General features: G+C 40.0%; 1 protein-coding gene across 15 annotated transcripts in view; it reads left to right on the top strand.

The window, feature by feature from the left end:
* myo3b (myosin IIIB) overlaps positions 1-14691 on the top strand; it is a 661003-nt gene that overhangs the window by 248399 nt on the left and 397913 nt on the right. For 14 of the 15 annotated variants that reach the window (XR_005944587.1, XM_041201000.1, XM_041200999.1 and 11 more), the window contains 3 exons: positions 4424-4550; positions 7592-7802; positions 8752-8899. Coding sequence is in view for 13 of the 15 variants with exons in the window: in XM_041201000.1 (XP_041056934.1) it covers positions 4424-4550; positions 7592-7802; positions 8752-8899 (486 nt within the window). In the remaining 2 variants the exon portion in view is untranslated. Of the gene's footprint in view, positions 1-4423; positions 4551-7591; positions 7803-8751; positions 8900-14691 lie in introns of those variants that run through there. The other variant, XR_005944588.1, reaches the window with a different exon arrangement.

Genomic DNA, 14691 nt, shown 5'->3' with positions numbered 1-14691 from the left:
TTTTGAGTCCAATATGACTCTTCTTCAGAAGATTACATTTTCTTGGCTGAGGTAAAGAGATGTAAATGGAAATAATTGTCATTCTTAGTCTGACTTTTCACGAACCACAAGTTAACATTACAGAACTTAAATTTGATTTAATTATTATCATTAATAATAATAATAATAATAAGCCCAACAAGTACAGGCCAGTCAGTTTAACCTCAGTGGTGGCGAAGCTTTTAGAAAAGATAATTCGGGACAGAATTGAGTCAGTTGGGCAAATGCAGGTTAACTAAGGAAAGCATGAATTTGAGAAGGTCAGATCGTGTTTAATTAACTTGCTTTGATGAGGTAACAGAGAGTTGATGATGGTAATACTGTTGATCTGGTATTCATGACTTTCAAAAGGCATTTGATAAAGTCCCACACAACAGACTTGTGAGCAAAGTTATAACTTGTGGAATAAAAGGGACTGTAGCAACATGGATACAAAATTTGCTGAGTGACAGGAAACATTTGTTTTTCAGACTGGAGGAAGATTTATAGTGGTGTTCCCCCATGGTTGGTGTGGGACCTCTGTTTTTCCTGATTTATATTAATGACTCAAACCTTGGTGTACAAGGCACAATTTCAAAATTTGCAGACAACATGAAACTTGGAAGTATCGTGAACAGCGAGCATGATAGTGTACAACTTCAAAAGAACTTAGGATGGTGGAATCGGTGGACAAGTGGCAGATGACGTTTAATGCAGTGAAGTGTGAAGTGATTCATTTTAGTAGTAAGAACGCAGAGAGACAATATAAAATCATTCTAAAGGGTGTATAGCAGCAGAAGGATCTGGGTGTATATGTGCATAAATCATTGAAAGTGACAGGAGAGTTTGAGAGAGCGGCTAATAAAGCATATGGCATTCTGGGCTTTATAAATAGGGCATAGAGTGCAAAAGCAAGGAAGTTATGTCAAACCTGTATTGAACATTGGTTCAGTCTCAGCTAGAGTATTGCATACTGTTCTGGGCACCAAACTTTAGGAAGGATGTGAAGGCATTAGAGAGTGTGAGTCTTTGGAACTCTCTTCCTGAAAAGCCAGTGGAAGCAGAGTCTTTGAACACTTTTAAGGCAGAGGTGGATAAATTCTTGGTAAACGAGGGGGTGATAGGTTATTGGGGGTAGGCGGGATGTCGATTTGAGGTTACTATCAGATCAGCCATGATCTTATTAAATGGCAGAGCAAGCTTGAGGGGCCGAATGGCCTACTCCTGTTCCCTGTTCGTGTGAGAAGATTTCTGACAATGGTTCCAGGTTTGAAGAATTTCAGTTACGTAGATAGTTTGGAGAAGTTGGGAGTGTTCTTTTTGGAGAAGAGAAAGTTGAGAGGAGATTTGATAGATCAAAATCATGAGTAGTCTGGACAAATTTGATAGGGAAAAACTGTTTCCATTGTGGAAGGATCAAAAACCAGAGGGCACTAATTTAAGGTAATTGGCAAAAGAAGCAATGGTGACGTGATAAAAAACTTTTCATGCAGAAAGTGGTTAGGATCTGGAATGTATGGTGGAGGCAGATTCAATTGAGGTACACAAAAGGGAATTGGATTATTATTTGAAAAGGAAAAATATGCAGGCCTACGAGGAAAAGGGTGGGGAATGGCACTAGATGAATTACTCCTTCAGAGAGCCAGCACAGACACAATGGGCTGAGGGGCCGCCACCTGTGCTGTAACCATTCCATAATTCTATCTTCTGTGAGTTTAATTGTATGGAATACTGAATAGTATTTGATTCAGCTGTAACTTTATGTTGCTGTTGCATTTAGTGATGACCTAAGATTACATGTGGCATTATTTATAAGTATTTTGTACATTTGTTGGCATGATGTACAACAGTATTCTTTTGTACACTTGTTCCCATGAACAAATAAAAAATAATGAAAGCAGGTTGGCATTAGCGACAAACACAAAGAACTGTAGATATTACACCAAAGGTGCTCTACAAATTCAAGTTGTTATTGGATGCTGGTAATCTGAATGACAGGAATTGCAGGAAATATTTAGCAATTCATTAATAATCTGTGGAGAGAACAGGTAAATTAACCAACACTCCAGTTCTTCCTGTCCCTACATAAATTAAAAAAGGCGACCTATTTGGTGAAGGCCTTCGATGAAGACTACCAACCATCCACTCAAGAATCACTGGTCAGACCTCTCGATACTTGGACAAAATGGGACTGCCATGCATGCTCTGCCCATTTCTGCATGAAAATTGCTATCAGGATCATCAGGATCCTATAGCAGGAATAAAACTTTGATTGTATAACCTACTGCCTGTTTTGGGGCAGAGGTGCTCTGCACCCAATTAAAGGCCTGCCTCAAAATTGATTCAGATGAGCAAATGGTTATATCCCTATCAGATTTTCCTCTGCCAGTCGCCCATTTTTCAGGTGGGAAAGGGTGTAGGCAGTTGAAAATCTATTCAGTTGTTTACAGGAAGAGCCCAATTTATGGATGGAGAGAAAGGTATAGTGTTAATCACAGTCCATAGTTGTTTTTATCGCCAATGTTCTGAAAATCTGAAGAAGTTGGAATCTATGCAATAATTCCACCCGAAATGTTGTTAACCTTTACCACCAGCAGGATATTGGTATTACCAGTCAGTTTTACTGTAATGAAAGCAGAGCTGCCATCTTGCTTCAAACTAAAAATGTTTCTGAATGACGCTTTCAGCAGGAATTTTAGGTAGGCTGATTTATTGCAAATTTTAAATGAAGCTGTCAGCTGTTTTCTGAAATTCTTCAATCTAACTGCGGGAGGTAGTTTAAATCAATACATAAATACTGGCTTATTTCTGTGGGATCTATCCAGCCTAATCATCCTCCCAGTAGGAAGAGAATGCATGCAAATTAAATCTAAATATCTCCCTTGGTATCGAAATGTTGGACGTATGCAAAGATTGCTACAGACACTTAATTGTTTTCAAGAGATTAAAACATTGTGTAACTCCAACATTATATTGATAATTATCTATGATGTTCCTTTTGCTTCTGTATAATTAAATACTGTATAAAGAAAATAGAGTATTATTATTGGTCATAACATTATGTTCGGACAGCATGGTGTTTCCCTCTTTTTGGAAAGATCAGACATTGTATTGCAATGTCAATCACCTGTGCAACCTCCAGTTCATGATATCTCAATAAGGAGGGTATTGCAAATCCTATGGCAGGGAATTTCCATTCATAGAACATATAAGGTGCAAATTTCAAATCATGGGGAACACGGTTTTATTTCTGGAAACTGCATTTTGATGTGAAGTTGGATAAAAGCCCAAATAGTGAAAGTTACTACAATTAAATGTGTTAAAAGTTCAAGGAGCATACTTAATACAAGAGGAAAATCCATTTTATTTCAATTTTTTCTTTAAATGTTCTTTCATACACTGTGGGCATGTTGCCCTTCAGGAGGTGGTGGCGAGCCATCTTCATGAACCGCTGGTATCCATGTGTTGGAGGTACACCCACAGTGCTGTTACGAGGGGAGTTCCAGGATTGTGACCTGGCGACAGTGAAGAAATGGTGATATGTTTCCAAGTCAGGATGGTGCGTGGCTTGGAAGCAATTTGCAGGTTGTGGTGTTCCCATGCATCTGCTGCCCTTGTGCTTCTATGTGGTAGAGGTCTCAAGTTTGGAAGGTGGTGTTGAGGGTCTTGATGAGCTGCTGCAGTGTGTCTTGTAGATTATACACACTGCTGCCACTGTGTGTCGGTGGTGGAAGGAGAGAATATTTAAGTTGGTGGATTGTGTGCAGGCTGCTTTGTCCTGGATGGTGTTCAGCTTCTTGAGTGTTGCTGGAGCTGCACTCATCCAGGCAAGTGGAGAGTACTCCATCATACTCCTGACTTGTGCCTTTCAGATGGTGGATAGGCTTTGCAGAATCGGGAGGTGAGTCACTTGCTGCAGAATTCCCAAACTTTGATCTACTCTTTTAGCTCTCGTATTTGATATGGCTGGCTCAGTTCAGTTTCTGGTCAATGGTAACCGCAGGATGTTGATAGTGGGGGATTCAGTGATGGTAATGTAACTGAATGTCAAGGGGATTTGATTGATTTCTCTCTTGTTGGTGGTCATTGCCTGGCCGTTGTGTGGCACGAATGTCACTTGCCACTTATCAGCCCAAGCTTGAAGGTTGTCCAGATCTTGCTGCATATGGGCTCAAATTACTTCAATATATGTGGAGCCTGGTGCTGAACATTGTGGTATCATCAGCAAAAATCACCACTTCTTTTATTATAAATTTAAAGCTCTGTTATATATCCATCTGTGTTAAATGCTGTTGTACAAAACTTCTTTAACAGTTTTTACGTCCCCAGTTGAATTGCAGTGTACTTATTGAAGCTCTCAAAATATAAGGCGTATTTCATTTTACATACCTGAATTACTTTTCAGGAAGTTCGGTCAGTGTACAGAGTTCTTGCTGCAATCCTGAATACTGGAAATATTGAGTTTGCACCCATTGCCTCAAAACATCAAATGGATAAAAGTGAAATTCCAGATGGAGAGCCTTTGGAAAATAGTAAGTTTTTTTTTAATGTTCTAATAACTGTAAATTAAACATAATACATGTGTTACATTCTGAGATTTCTGATTTTTTTAATTCACAGAAAGGATTGGTAATGAGCTATGCTTAAAACACAATAACATAAAAATAGGAGCACAAGTAGGCCATTCTGCTTTACCACTTAATAAGATCATAGTTGATCATTACCTCAATTCGATCTTCTCACAATTACCATATACCTTAATTGCCTTGGCATCCAGTTATCAATTTCTGTCTTGAATGTCCTTAATAAGTGAACAACCACAGCCCTCTGGAGTTGAGAATTCCATAAATTTACAAATGTTTAATTAAAGAAATTTCTCCTTAAACTCAATCCTAACTAGTGAGGTACCGAAATGTTCAGTGCTTGGGCCTTAGCAAATTATAATCTATATTAATGACTTAGATGAGGATGTCGAGTGTTAATGTTATCTAAGACTATGACCACTAGCTTGCGACTCCCTAATCAGGGGAATTGTCTTACTAGTATCTACCCTACCAATATCTACCTCAGATATTCAGGAAACTGATTTCTTCTAAATTTAAGGAAACATGTCTAGTGAACTACCTCCTCTCAGGCAACTATTTCATTTTCATGGGGAATTTTAATCTGCATATAGACTGGGAAAATCAGATGGGCAAAGGTAACATAAATAAGGAATTCATAGAATGTTTTTGCGATAGTTTCTTAGAATAGCACACTCTGACATCAACCAGAGAGCAGACTATACTAGGCCTGGTATTGTACAATGAGATAGGTAGATTAATTAATGACCTCATGGTGAAGGCGCAGCCCCCCCCCCCCCCCAACCAGGTAGCAGTGATCATATTATGATTGAATTTTACATTAAGTTTGAGGGAAAGAAGAGTGGGTCTAAGACTAGTATTTTAAATAAGGGCAATTATGAGAGCATAAAATCACAGTTAATTAAAGTGATCTGGCAAATGAGGTTAAGGGATAGGTCATTAGAGATGCAGTGGTGGACATTTAAGGAGATATCTCAGAATACACAGAATAGATATATTCCAATAAGAAAGAAAAGTTCCAAGGGGAGGGCCCACCATCCGTAGTTCACTAAAAAATTAATGTTAGTATCAGACTTAAAGAAAAAGCTTTTAATTGCACAAAGGTAGGTGGTAGGTCAGCAGATTAGACAGAATATAAAAAAAAGCAAAGAATGACCAAAAGCCTGATAAGAAAGGACAAATTAGAGTATGAGAGAAAGCTAGCTGAAAATATAAAGACAGATAGTAAGAGTTTCTATAGATATTTAAAAAAAGAAAAGAGTTAACAAATTGGTCCGGTGAATCCGGGGATTAATAATGGAAAATAAGGAGATGGCGGATGAATTGAGCTGGCATTTTGCACCCGTCTTCACTAGAGGATACAAGCAACATCCCAGAAATAGCTGCAAATCAGGAAATGGAAGGGAGGGAGGAACTCGGGGAAAATTACAGTCACTAGGGAAGTGGCACTGAGAAAATTATTGGAGCTGACAAGTCCCTCAATCCTGATGGACTTCATCCTAGGGTCTAGAAGGAAGTGGCTAGTGAGGTAGTCAGTTCTAATTTTCCAAAATTCACTAGTTTTGAGGAAGGTTCCATTAGATTGGAACAAAATTGAATGTAACTCCTTTATTCAAAACGGGAGGGAGATAGGAAACTGCAGGCCAGTTAGCTTAACATCGCTCATGGGGAAAACATTAGAAGCTAATATTTAAAGGCATTATAGTGAAGCACTTGGAAAAAATCAGGGTAATCAGGCAGATTCAACATGGTTTTGTGAAAGAGAAATCATGATGAACCAATTTATTGGAGTTCTTTGAATAAATAACATATGCTGTGGATAAAGGGGAACTGGTGGATGTATTGTGTTTTGAATTCCAGAAGGAATTTGATAAGGTGCCATGTCAAAGGTTATTCCAAAAAATAAAAGATCATGGTGTAAAGAATAACATATTTGCATGGATAAAAGATTGGTTAGCTAACAGGAAAACAGGGATAAATGGGTTTGTTGAGCTAGCATAGTTTTTATTTTTGTGGGTATGAGTTCCACACTTCTACCAGCTTTTGTGTGAAGAAATGTTTCCTAGCTTCTCCCTTGAATGGCCTGACTCTGATTTTAAGATTATGTGCACTTGTCTTAGAATAGATTCCCTCATGGTGGAAAAAATATCTATCCTATCTATTCTATTGAAAATCCTAAAAAAAAACCCTCAATCAAATCATCCTTTGACCTTCTCTATTCCAGGGAAATTAGCCTAGTTTGTATAATTTCTCCTCAGAAACTAACTCTTGGACCCATGGTAACATTTTGGTGAACCTGTGCTGCACTCCTTCCCAGGCTAATAAATCCTTTCTAAAATGCAGTGTCCAAAACTGGAGCAGTTTTGATGGATTTGAACATCTGTATATGGAGTGGCTCTCTCTGGCATTTTGAGATTGAGAAACTTATGTCCTGCCTCAAAATGAAACTCATTACTGTGGCCCCTTGACGTTGCTGGAGGCCTTCAAGCAGGTTCCCAGCAAAACATGTATACAAAGCCTGGAGCGTGTCAAAATCCTAGAACCAGCGGTGGGGGTTAGTGGTAATAGTGTTGGGCAGACAGAAGCCTTGCCCTACCACACTCCTGACAATGATCATAGTTCAGGGGAAAATATACATTTTTTTATCTGTCTTATTTGCCAGGTTCTGATTAACAATTGATTCAGCTATGCTGTATCTGTACTTCTATTTGTATACATTGTTGGGTTCTGTGGCTTTTAATTTGAGTTTATGTGACTGGCAATAATAATAATTGTACCGAAGTAAACACTATGAATAGAATAGTAATCTAGTAATTTTGCTGGCGTAATTAATAACTTCATTGTTGCAAATTGCTTACAATTTCATACCTATTGGCAGGACTCAAAGTCATATGTATTCATATTGTATTATTCAATTTTTAAAATACAGTTTGTAGTTGCCAACTACACATCTGTTTGAGAGTTAATCCTTCAAAAATATTTTCTTCCAGCTTCAGCTCTGCTTAGTATTGGTTCTGAAGAGTTTCAGGAAGCACTTACTTCTCACTGTGTTGTGACACGGGGAGAAACTATAATTCGTACAAATACAGTAGATGAAGCATCTGATGTTCGAGATGCCATGTCAAAGGCCTTATATGGAAGACTATTCAGCTGGATTGTAAACCGCATCAATACGCTTCTTCAACCTGATAAAAGTGTATGGTAGGCAAATAAATTATAATGATTGTGGACAGAATTGTCAGATTACTTCAAAGGGGCACCACCATCACACACAAATATTTTGGGAAATTGTCTTTGTTTGGAGAGGGAGAGAAGCTGTTCATTACTCATGTCATGATGATTTGAGCACCAAGAGACACAAAAAAAATTCTTTTTAAAGATTTATATCATTGCATCTTATGCTTGCCAAGCCTTTTCTCATTTGTATATACATATTTTATCATAAAGACTGTATTCCTTTAATTTTATCTGGGCAAAAATATTTAAATTGAAGATAAATTTGTTGCAATCCCATTACTGAAGTAAACAGTTATTCCTGCACTTCTACCTGTAGGGGTATGAAATAAATGCACATTTACACCAAAGCAGTGCAGTATGGGCAATATACTAATACACTTTAGGGTGACATGGATTGTTCTGAGCTTACACATATTTTTGTTGCTTTCTTGATTGTAACTGGGCAGCCCAGTGATGCGAGGTTCTGAAAAACCAAAGAAGATGCAACATGATTTTTGATTCCCTTTTCCAATGAGTTTCTAGCCTCAGCTGCATCACTATGGAGTGATGCTGGGTGGAACCCAGCTGCCTTCCCACAGAAGAGATGGAAATATAGGGACAAAGTTGTCACCAGTTGACACTTACATGTCTTGTAACAGCTAGTTTTATCAACCTTCATGTAAATTACTGAGTGATAGCAAATTTTATATCAACATTATTTTTGAAAAAATTCACAACCTATCATGATTTTATTTCCTGAGATCCGAGCTTGCATTTGTCTTTTAATTATACTTTGGCAAATGGATCACTGAATATTTTGTAGCCTCACAAAAAATTCTTGTTATTGGTCCTTGCTAACCATGATAAAGACCTTTACTAGATCATTTTCTTTTTAGGTTTTGCTTTATCATTTTTTTAATTGAATTTTCATTAGCAATCCTGAAAGTGTAATGAATGTTGGGATTCTGGACATCTTTGGGTTTGAGAACTTCAAGAAGAACTCCTTTGAACAACTATGTATCAACATTGCCAATGAACAGATCCAATTTTACTTCAATCAACACATCTTCGCTCTTGAACAGGTAGACACAATTAAAAGTTGGTCCAAAATCACTAAAGTTTTTTTTCCTTTATTTTCCTCATCATAAGAACATGATGATTCCTATGAGCAGTATTATGTGGCCCTACCCGCCACCGGTACTGTCCGGTCCTGCTGACTTTGGCTGGGTGGCCGAATCTCCCTCAGCGCGTCCCACCGCAAAGGGGCTGGAAAATCCCAGCCTATGGCCAGAATTTTTCCATTGGTGATTTGAGGGCGGGGCCTGCTCGCCGACGGGAAAATGATGCGGGCTGATGTCCGCCCGCCGACCTGTCAATGACCAATTGAGGCCATCGACAGGATAATTAAGCTAATTAAAGGCCCTGCCTGTCCAACCTTAAGGCTGGTGGACAGGCCAGGAGCCCCGACGGGAAGGAGAAAAAACATGAAACCTCATCCATTGGCGGGATGAGGTTTCATGCCTGTTTAAAAAATCTTTAATAAAGTTTATGTAATATTTATTAACATGTGCCATCTCGTGTGACATTGTCACATGAGGGGGAAATGTTAATTTTTAAAATTTTGCTATTTTTGATGTTTTTTAAACTTTCACCAATCTCCCTGAGACAGCACTTAGTCTCAGGGAGCAGTGTGCTCTTTCGTGCACATGTGCAAAAGAGCGCACTTTGACAGTTGGGGAATCCCTCCCCCCCTGCATAGCGCTTCCAATCGGGCAGCCCGCTGGGCAGGCCTTAATTGGCCTGCCCACTCAAAATGGCAGTGGGGCCCGTTTCAGTGGCGGAGTTCGGCTGCCCGCCCGCCGCCAAGCCGGTGAGCCCTGCCCGCCCATCAAGGGCTAAATTCTGCCCTATATGTGGGACAGGTAAGGAGCCCACAGTCCTATCCAGAAACCTGATTTTTTCTTCAATAGCCCAATAGTGTGCTTATGTATTCCCTAGTGATCCCATGGCTGTGATTATACCTGAGCTGTGTGGTGGGGTTGCAGAAGATGTCATGAAACAAGAATGCAATGGATAGTCCTTGTCCTTGAACATCCATTGCATTATGTTCCTGCAAGGTGGAGAGTGGGGAGTGGTGATAAGCATTGTAATCGCTGGCAGTAAAATTGGTAGACTTGCATGATCCTTCTGTGATGATCATATGTCATGACATCTCTGCAGCATTTGGTGTGGTCAAAGACATCATCTTTCTTCAATGCCTTTCCTTCATTCTCCCACTCAGTGGCAACTGCCCTGACTTGGTTCCACTTTTACCCATCCAATTGTAACCAGAGCATCTCCTGCTGTAGATTCTCTTCCCACTGTTGTGATCTCGGTAGAGGCCAGTAACTTTTTTAAAAAAGATTTCTGAAATCCCATTAATGTACTGAAAGAATGAAGCAACAAGATTCCACGGTTTAAAACAGAAGAGTTTTTACTATACAAGAGTCAAACAAAGCAAACACAAAGTACCAACTTGGGTAATCTCCTATACTCTAAAACCCATAATCAACATTAGCTAAACATGAATTGGCAGGCAATTTATGGTTGAATTATAAACTATAAATTGTACGTTGAATGGCAGATACAACTAAGAAAGTTCTTATGAATTGACTCAGCAGTCCACTTAGCATGTATGTCATCGACCTTAGTCACAAAGTCCTCCAAAACTCTGTCTTCTTCATGAAGAATTTCAGCTCCTCTTCTTCTAGGACTTAGCCTGATCCCCCAGCCGACAGCAGTGCACAATTAACCCAAGTTGCACAGGCATGGTCGTCACCAAAAATAGCACATGTCTGCAGAACATCCTCAACTCTGCTTAGGATGGCCTGGATAATGTAGATCCACCAATGTTACCTTCAACTAACAGAAACAGACACAGGAGCTGTACATTTGCCTATTCTCTGCTTCTGAATTTAGCCTCTGCTTTCTTCAGTCTCCCTGTACTTCACTGGAATCATAATTTTCAGCTGAGCTCTGATGGCTCTCTGTCCTTTCATATGGTTTCAACCAGTTCCAAGCTCCCCAGAAGTTTTGGTTTCCATTCTCAGTTTCAGTCTTAGTTTACTTAGAAACCGGCTGGGTCACTTTCCACTTGCCCCTTTTCACTTGCCCCTCTTCACTTTTCCTTTTCAATTAGGGGCTGTCTCAAAAAATACAAGCTTTGAAAGCATGGATTCCATCACACTTCTCCCTTACTATTGCTTCTGGAGGCCCCCAAGAGTCTATCCTTGGTCCCTTCTTTTCACTCATTAACATGCTGTACCTTTGTGTCATCATCCACAGATATGAAGTCAGCTTCCACATGTACACTGACAACAGCCAGCTCTATCTTTACACCACCTCTTTTGACTCTTCCTCTACCTCTATGCTGTCAAATTGCTTGCTCAATACAGTCTTAGATTATATGCAGTTTTCTCCAGTTAAGTATTGGGAAGGCTGAACTAATATCATCTTTGGTCCTGCTGTAACTCCATATCCTTATTACTGAGTCCATTCCCCTCCCTGACCAATGTCTCAGGCTGAATCAGACTGTTTATAGTCTCAGCATGTAAGCTAATAGTTAAACCTCATATCCTCTCCACAGTAAGGAACCATTTAATTCTACCTCTCTAGCATTTCTCTCCTCTGTCCCTGCCTCAGTCCACCTGTCACAGAAATCCTCTTCCTTCTCTTTGACCCCTCCAGAGTAAACTATTCTAGTAATCTTCTGGCTGGCTTCACATTCACCATTCTCTGTGAATTTCATCTCAGTCAAAACTCTGCTGCCTTTATCCTATCTCTCACTAAGTCCTGGTTACCTATGACACTTATCCTTGCTGACCTACATTCGCTTCCAGTTGTCCAGTGCCTCAAATTTAAAATTCTTATTCTCAGGTTTACATTTCCTCATTGCCTTTCTCCTTCCTGTCTCTATGACTAGTTCAAGATGATAAGTTCTTTAGTGTTGAAATATAAGCCAACTGTTCTGAAAATGCCAGAGGATATGGCCAGGTGTCTGGAAAACAAGTTGAATATTTTTAATAACATAAAGTGAAATGGTCAGACGCAATGCTGGAACTTAGTGAGCACTGAGATTTCACATGAGCAGAAGCTTAATAGGTTATTTCAATGTCACAGAGAGAAAAGGCGCTTGTTTATTTATTGGGGACTTGACATTTCATTTGAGCAACCAGGGTTGTGTTTAGAAGACTATTTTTTTCAGCTTGCACACCTAACTTTGTTACTCCCCATCAATCATGGGAGTCAGCTGAGGCTGGTTAAAATAATTGGTTGTTTAGCCATACAAGTGATTGTATTGACATCAGACTGCCATATTCAGAAAACAGAAATTTTGTCAGGAAATCAAAGGTACAGATATGTGATGTAAAAATATAACATGTAATGCATGAACAAATACATGTGAACTAAATTACAACTATCTGCGTATTTTGCGCAAGTGAAAGGTTCCGATTAAATAATTGTTTAAGTACAGTTTTATTCAGAACCTGCCCCTAGATTTGGCCTCGGGAGGAGGCAAGATGGATAATCCACTTGAAGGGTTGTACTGTCCTTTCAGAATTTGCCGCTCTTCATATTTCCCCCCTTCATGAGCTGATTGTTTTTAGTTTGTCCTTTAGAACCATGGCTGGAAATTTCCTCAGAGCTATTTCCTACTCCACAGCCATAACACTGTTTTCAGGTCCTGAACCCATCCATCCCTGTCACTAACCTGGGAGTTTGTACACACATGCCCCCCTCAATTGTCATGGAAACAAGTGGATTATCAAAGTGGGAAGGTCAGTCAGAGGATCTCCTCAACAGGAGGAGCAAGCTGCAGTAAAGGGTACATGTCTTGAGAGTCTGCTTTAACATGGAAACGCTCTATCACCAACTTAAAAAAAAATCAAATAAAAAAAAATACAAAAAGCAGCCAGGCCACCATGCATGATAGATTTGCGGACAATCCATCTTCTGGGTGGCTTTTGGCTGCACCCGCACCCTCGCAGGCAGGGAGACCCTGCACTTGTGCCTGTATATACATAGCGCTGGCACCCCGGCCTAGCTGGATTGTTGCATTGTCCAATTACATTGGAAAACGGGTTGACTGGAAAATCTCATTGTCGACCTTCAACCGCCTCAATGAGGCTCTTAAATACCCTTATTGGCTACCTGCAATGTGGGGGCGAGCAGTCCTGCAGGGCCATGAAACAACCTCCCCAAAAATGGCCAGTGCTGTGAATGTGCTTGGAAAACTGGCATGCCAGCCAGCGCCAATATTTTTGGACCTTGCCTGCCTCTGTTCCCGATCTTGATGGGGCCCAAAAATTCTGCCCAGGGTTTCTGGGGCTGTTCTGGTGAAGTAGTGGCGGCAGAGCGAGAGCAGCTCTGAGGCATTTCCCAGCATATGTATATATTTAAAAAAATAGCCACTCTAAGCATTGTAATATGTTATAAATTCTATAACAAATAAACAATGGCAAAATTTCACTGCAAGTGTGACATAAATATATATTTTACTCTCAAATATAAGATTAATTTCTCAGCAGTAAGGAGAGGGATTTTTCATTTTTGTGTTATTTGGGTCGTGGGTGTCTGTGAAGTCTGCCCAGAGGAATTGGTGTGGGATCGATTTTCATCCAAACCCATAATTATAATGCAGTTGGTGGCCTGCCAATGTAAAACATGTTTCCCTGTCGGCAGCTTACCAATCTGGTGGTAGGTCGCTGGGTAAGACAACTGAATGCGAAGGCCCCTCAGCAATAGCTTATTGGGGGGAAGGTATTGGTGTTGGGAATAAAAAAGAGGACTTTGGAGCAGCAGGCAACATGTGTGCAGAACCTACAACAGCAAGCACATTAAATTTGAATGCCTCTAAGGAACACAACCCACAAACAGCTGTTAAAAAAAATGCCTTCCAATGCTCCATCCAGCTTTTCCTGACTACAGCTGTGAATCTTTTTATAATTGAAAGTGACTATGTCCTGATTTGTACCATCTGAGGTTGGTGAGCGCATTCAAAACCTAGCCATAGTCAGGTTGGCTGAGACAAAAATGTCGATGTGGGTCATTGACCCCTACTTTCATAAATTTATGAGCCTCCTCTCTTTTTCTGGTGGGAGCTCTTGCCACCAGAGTGGAATTTCTCCCAAAAACTTAAAAATGGACAGCAATACAGTGATAAGCCTGCATGACTTGCAACTGCTTGATGTTAGTCCTTCCACTGCCCCATTTTTAAATGCAAGTGGGATAGTAGTGACATGAAAATTACTTTGAATATTTTATTTATAGATGACTTACTTTTTATTTTTTGTTCCTTTGAGATGCAGTAGCTTCACAACTTTGAATTACTTTAGAAGTATCTATTCAGGAAAACATGAGCATTATACAGTTACTGCATTAGCAGTGTAATGTGAAAATACGCTTTACAGAAATGTGACTTAGTTGCCTTCTTTCTTGAAACAAGTAGATGATTTTTATTCATTCATGGGACGTGGGCATCGCTGGCAAGGCCAGCATTTGTTGACCATCCCTAATAGCTGTTGAGAAGGTGGTAGTGAGCTGTCTTCTTGAACTGCTGCAGTACAAGTGGTGTAGGTAGGGAGAGAGTTTCAGGATTTTAATCCCGAGACAATGAAAGAACAGCAATACATTTTCACATTAGAATAGTGTGTGACTTAGAAGGGAACTTGCAGGTGGTGGTATTCCCACACAACTGCTGCCCTCATTCTTCCAGGTGGCAGAGATCTTGAGTTTGGAAGGTGTGACAGTGCAGCTTGTAAACGGTACACACTGCTGCCACTGCGCAATCTTGGTAGAGGGAGTGAATGTTTAAGATGGCAGATGGAGTGCTAAG

This window comes from Carcharodon carcharias, chromosome 12 (genome assembly GCF_017639515.1).
Source record: "Carcharodon carcharias isolate sCarCar2 chromosome 12, sCarCar2.pri, whole genome shotgun sequence".
Classification (NCBI taxonomy): Eukaryota; Metazoa; Chordata; class Chondrichthyes; order Lamniformes; family Lamnidae; genus Carcharodon; species Carcharodon carcharias.
Note: the sequence above shows the minus strand (reverse complement) of the source record. Positions and strands in the feature narration are given on the sequence as shown.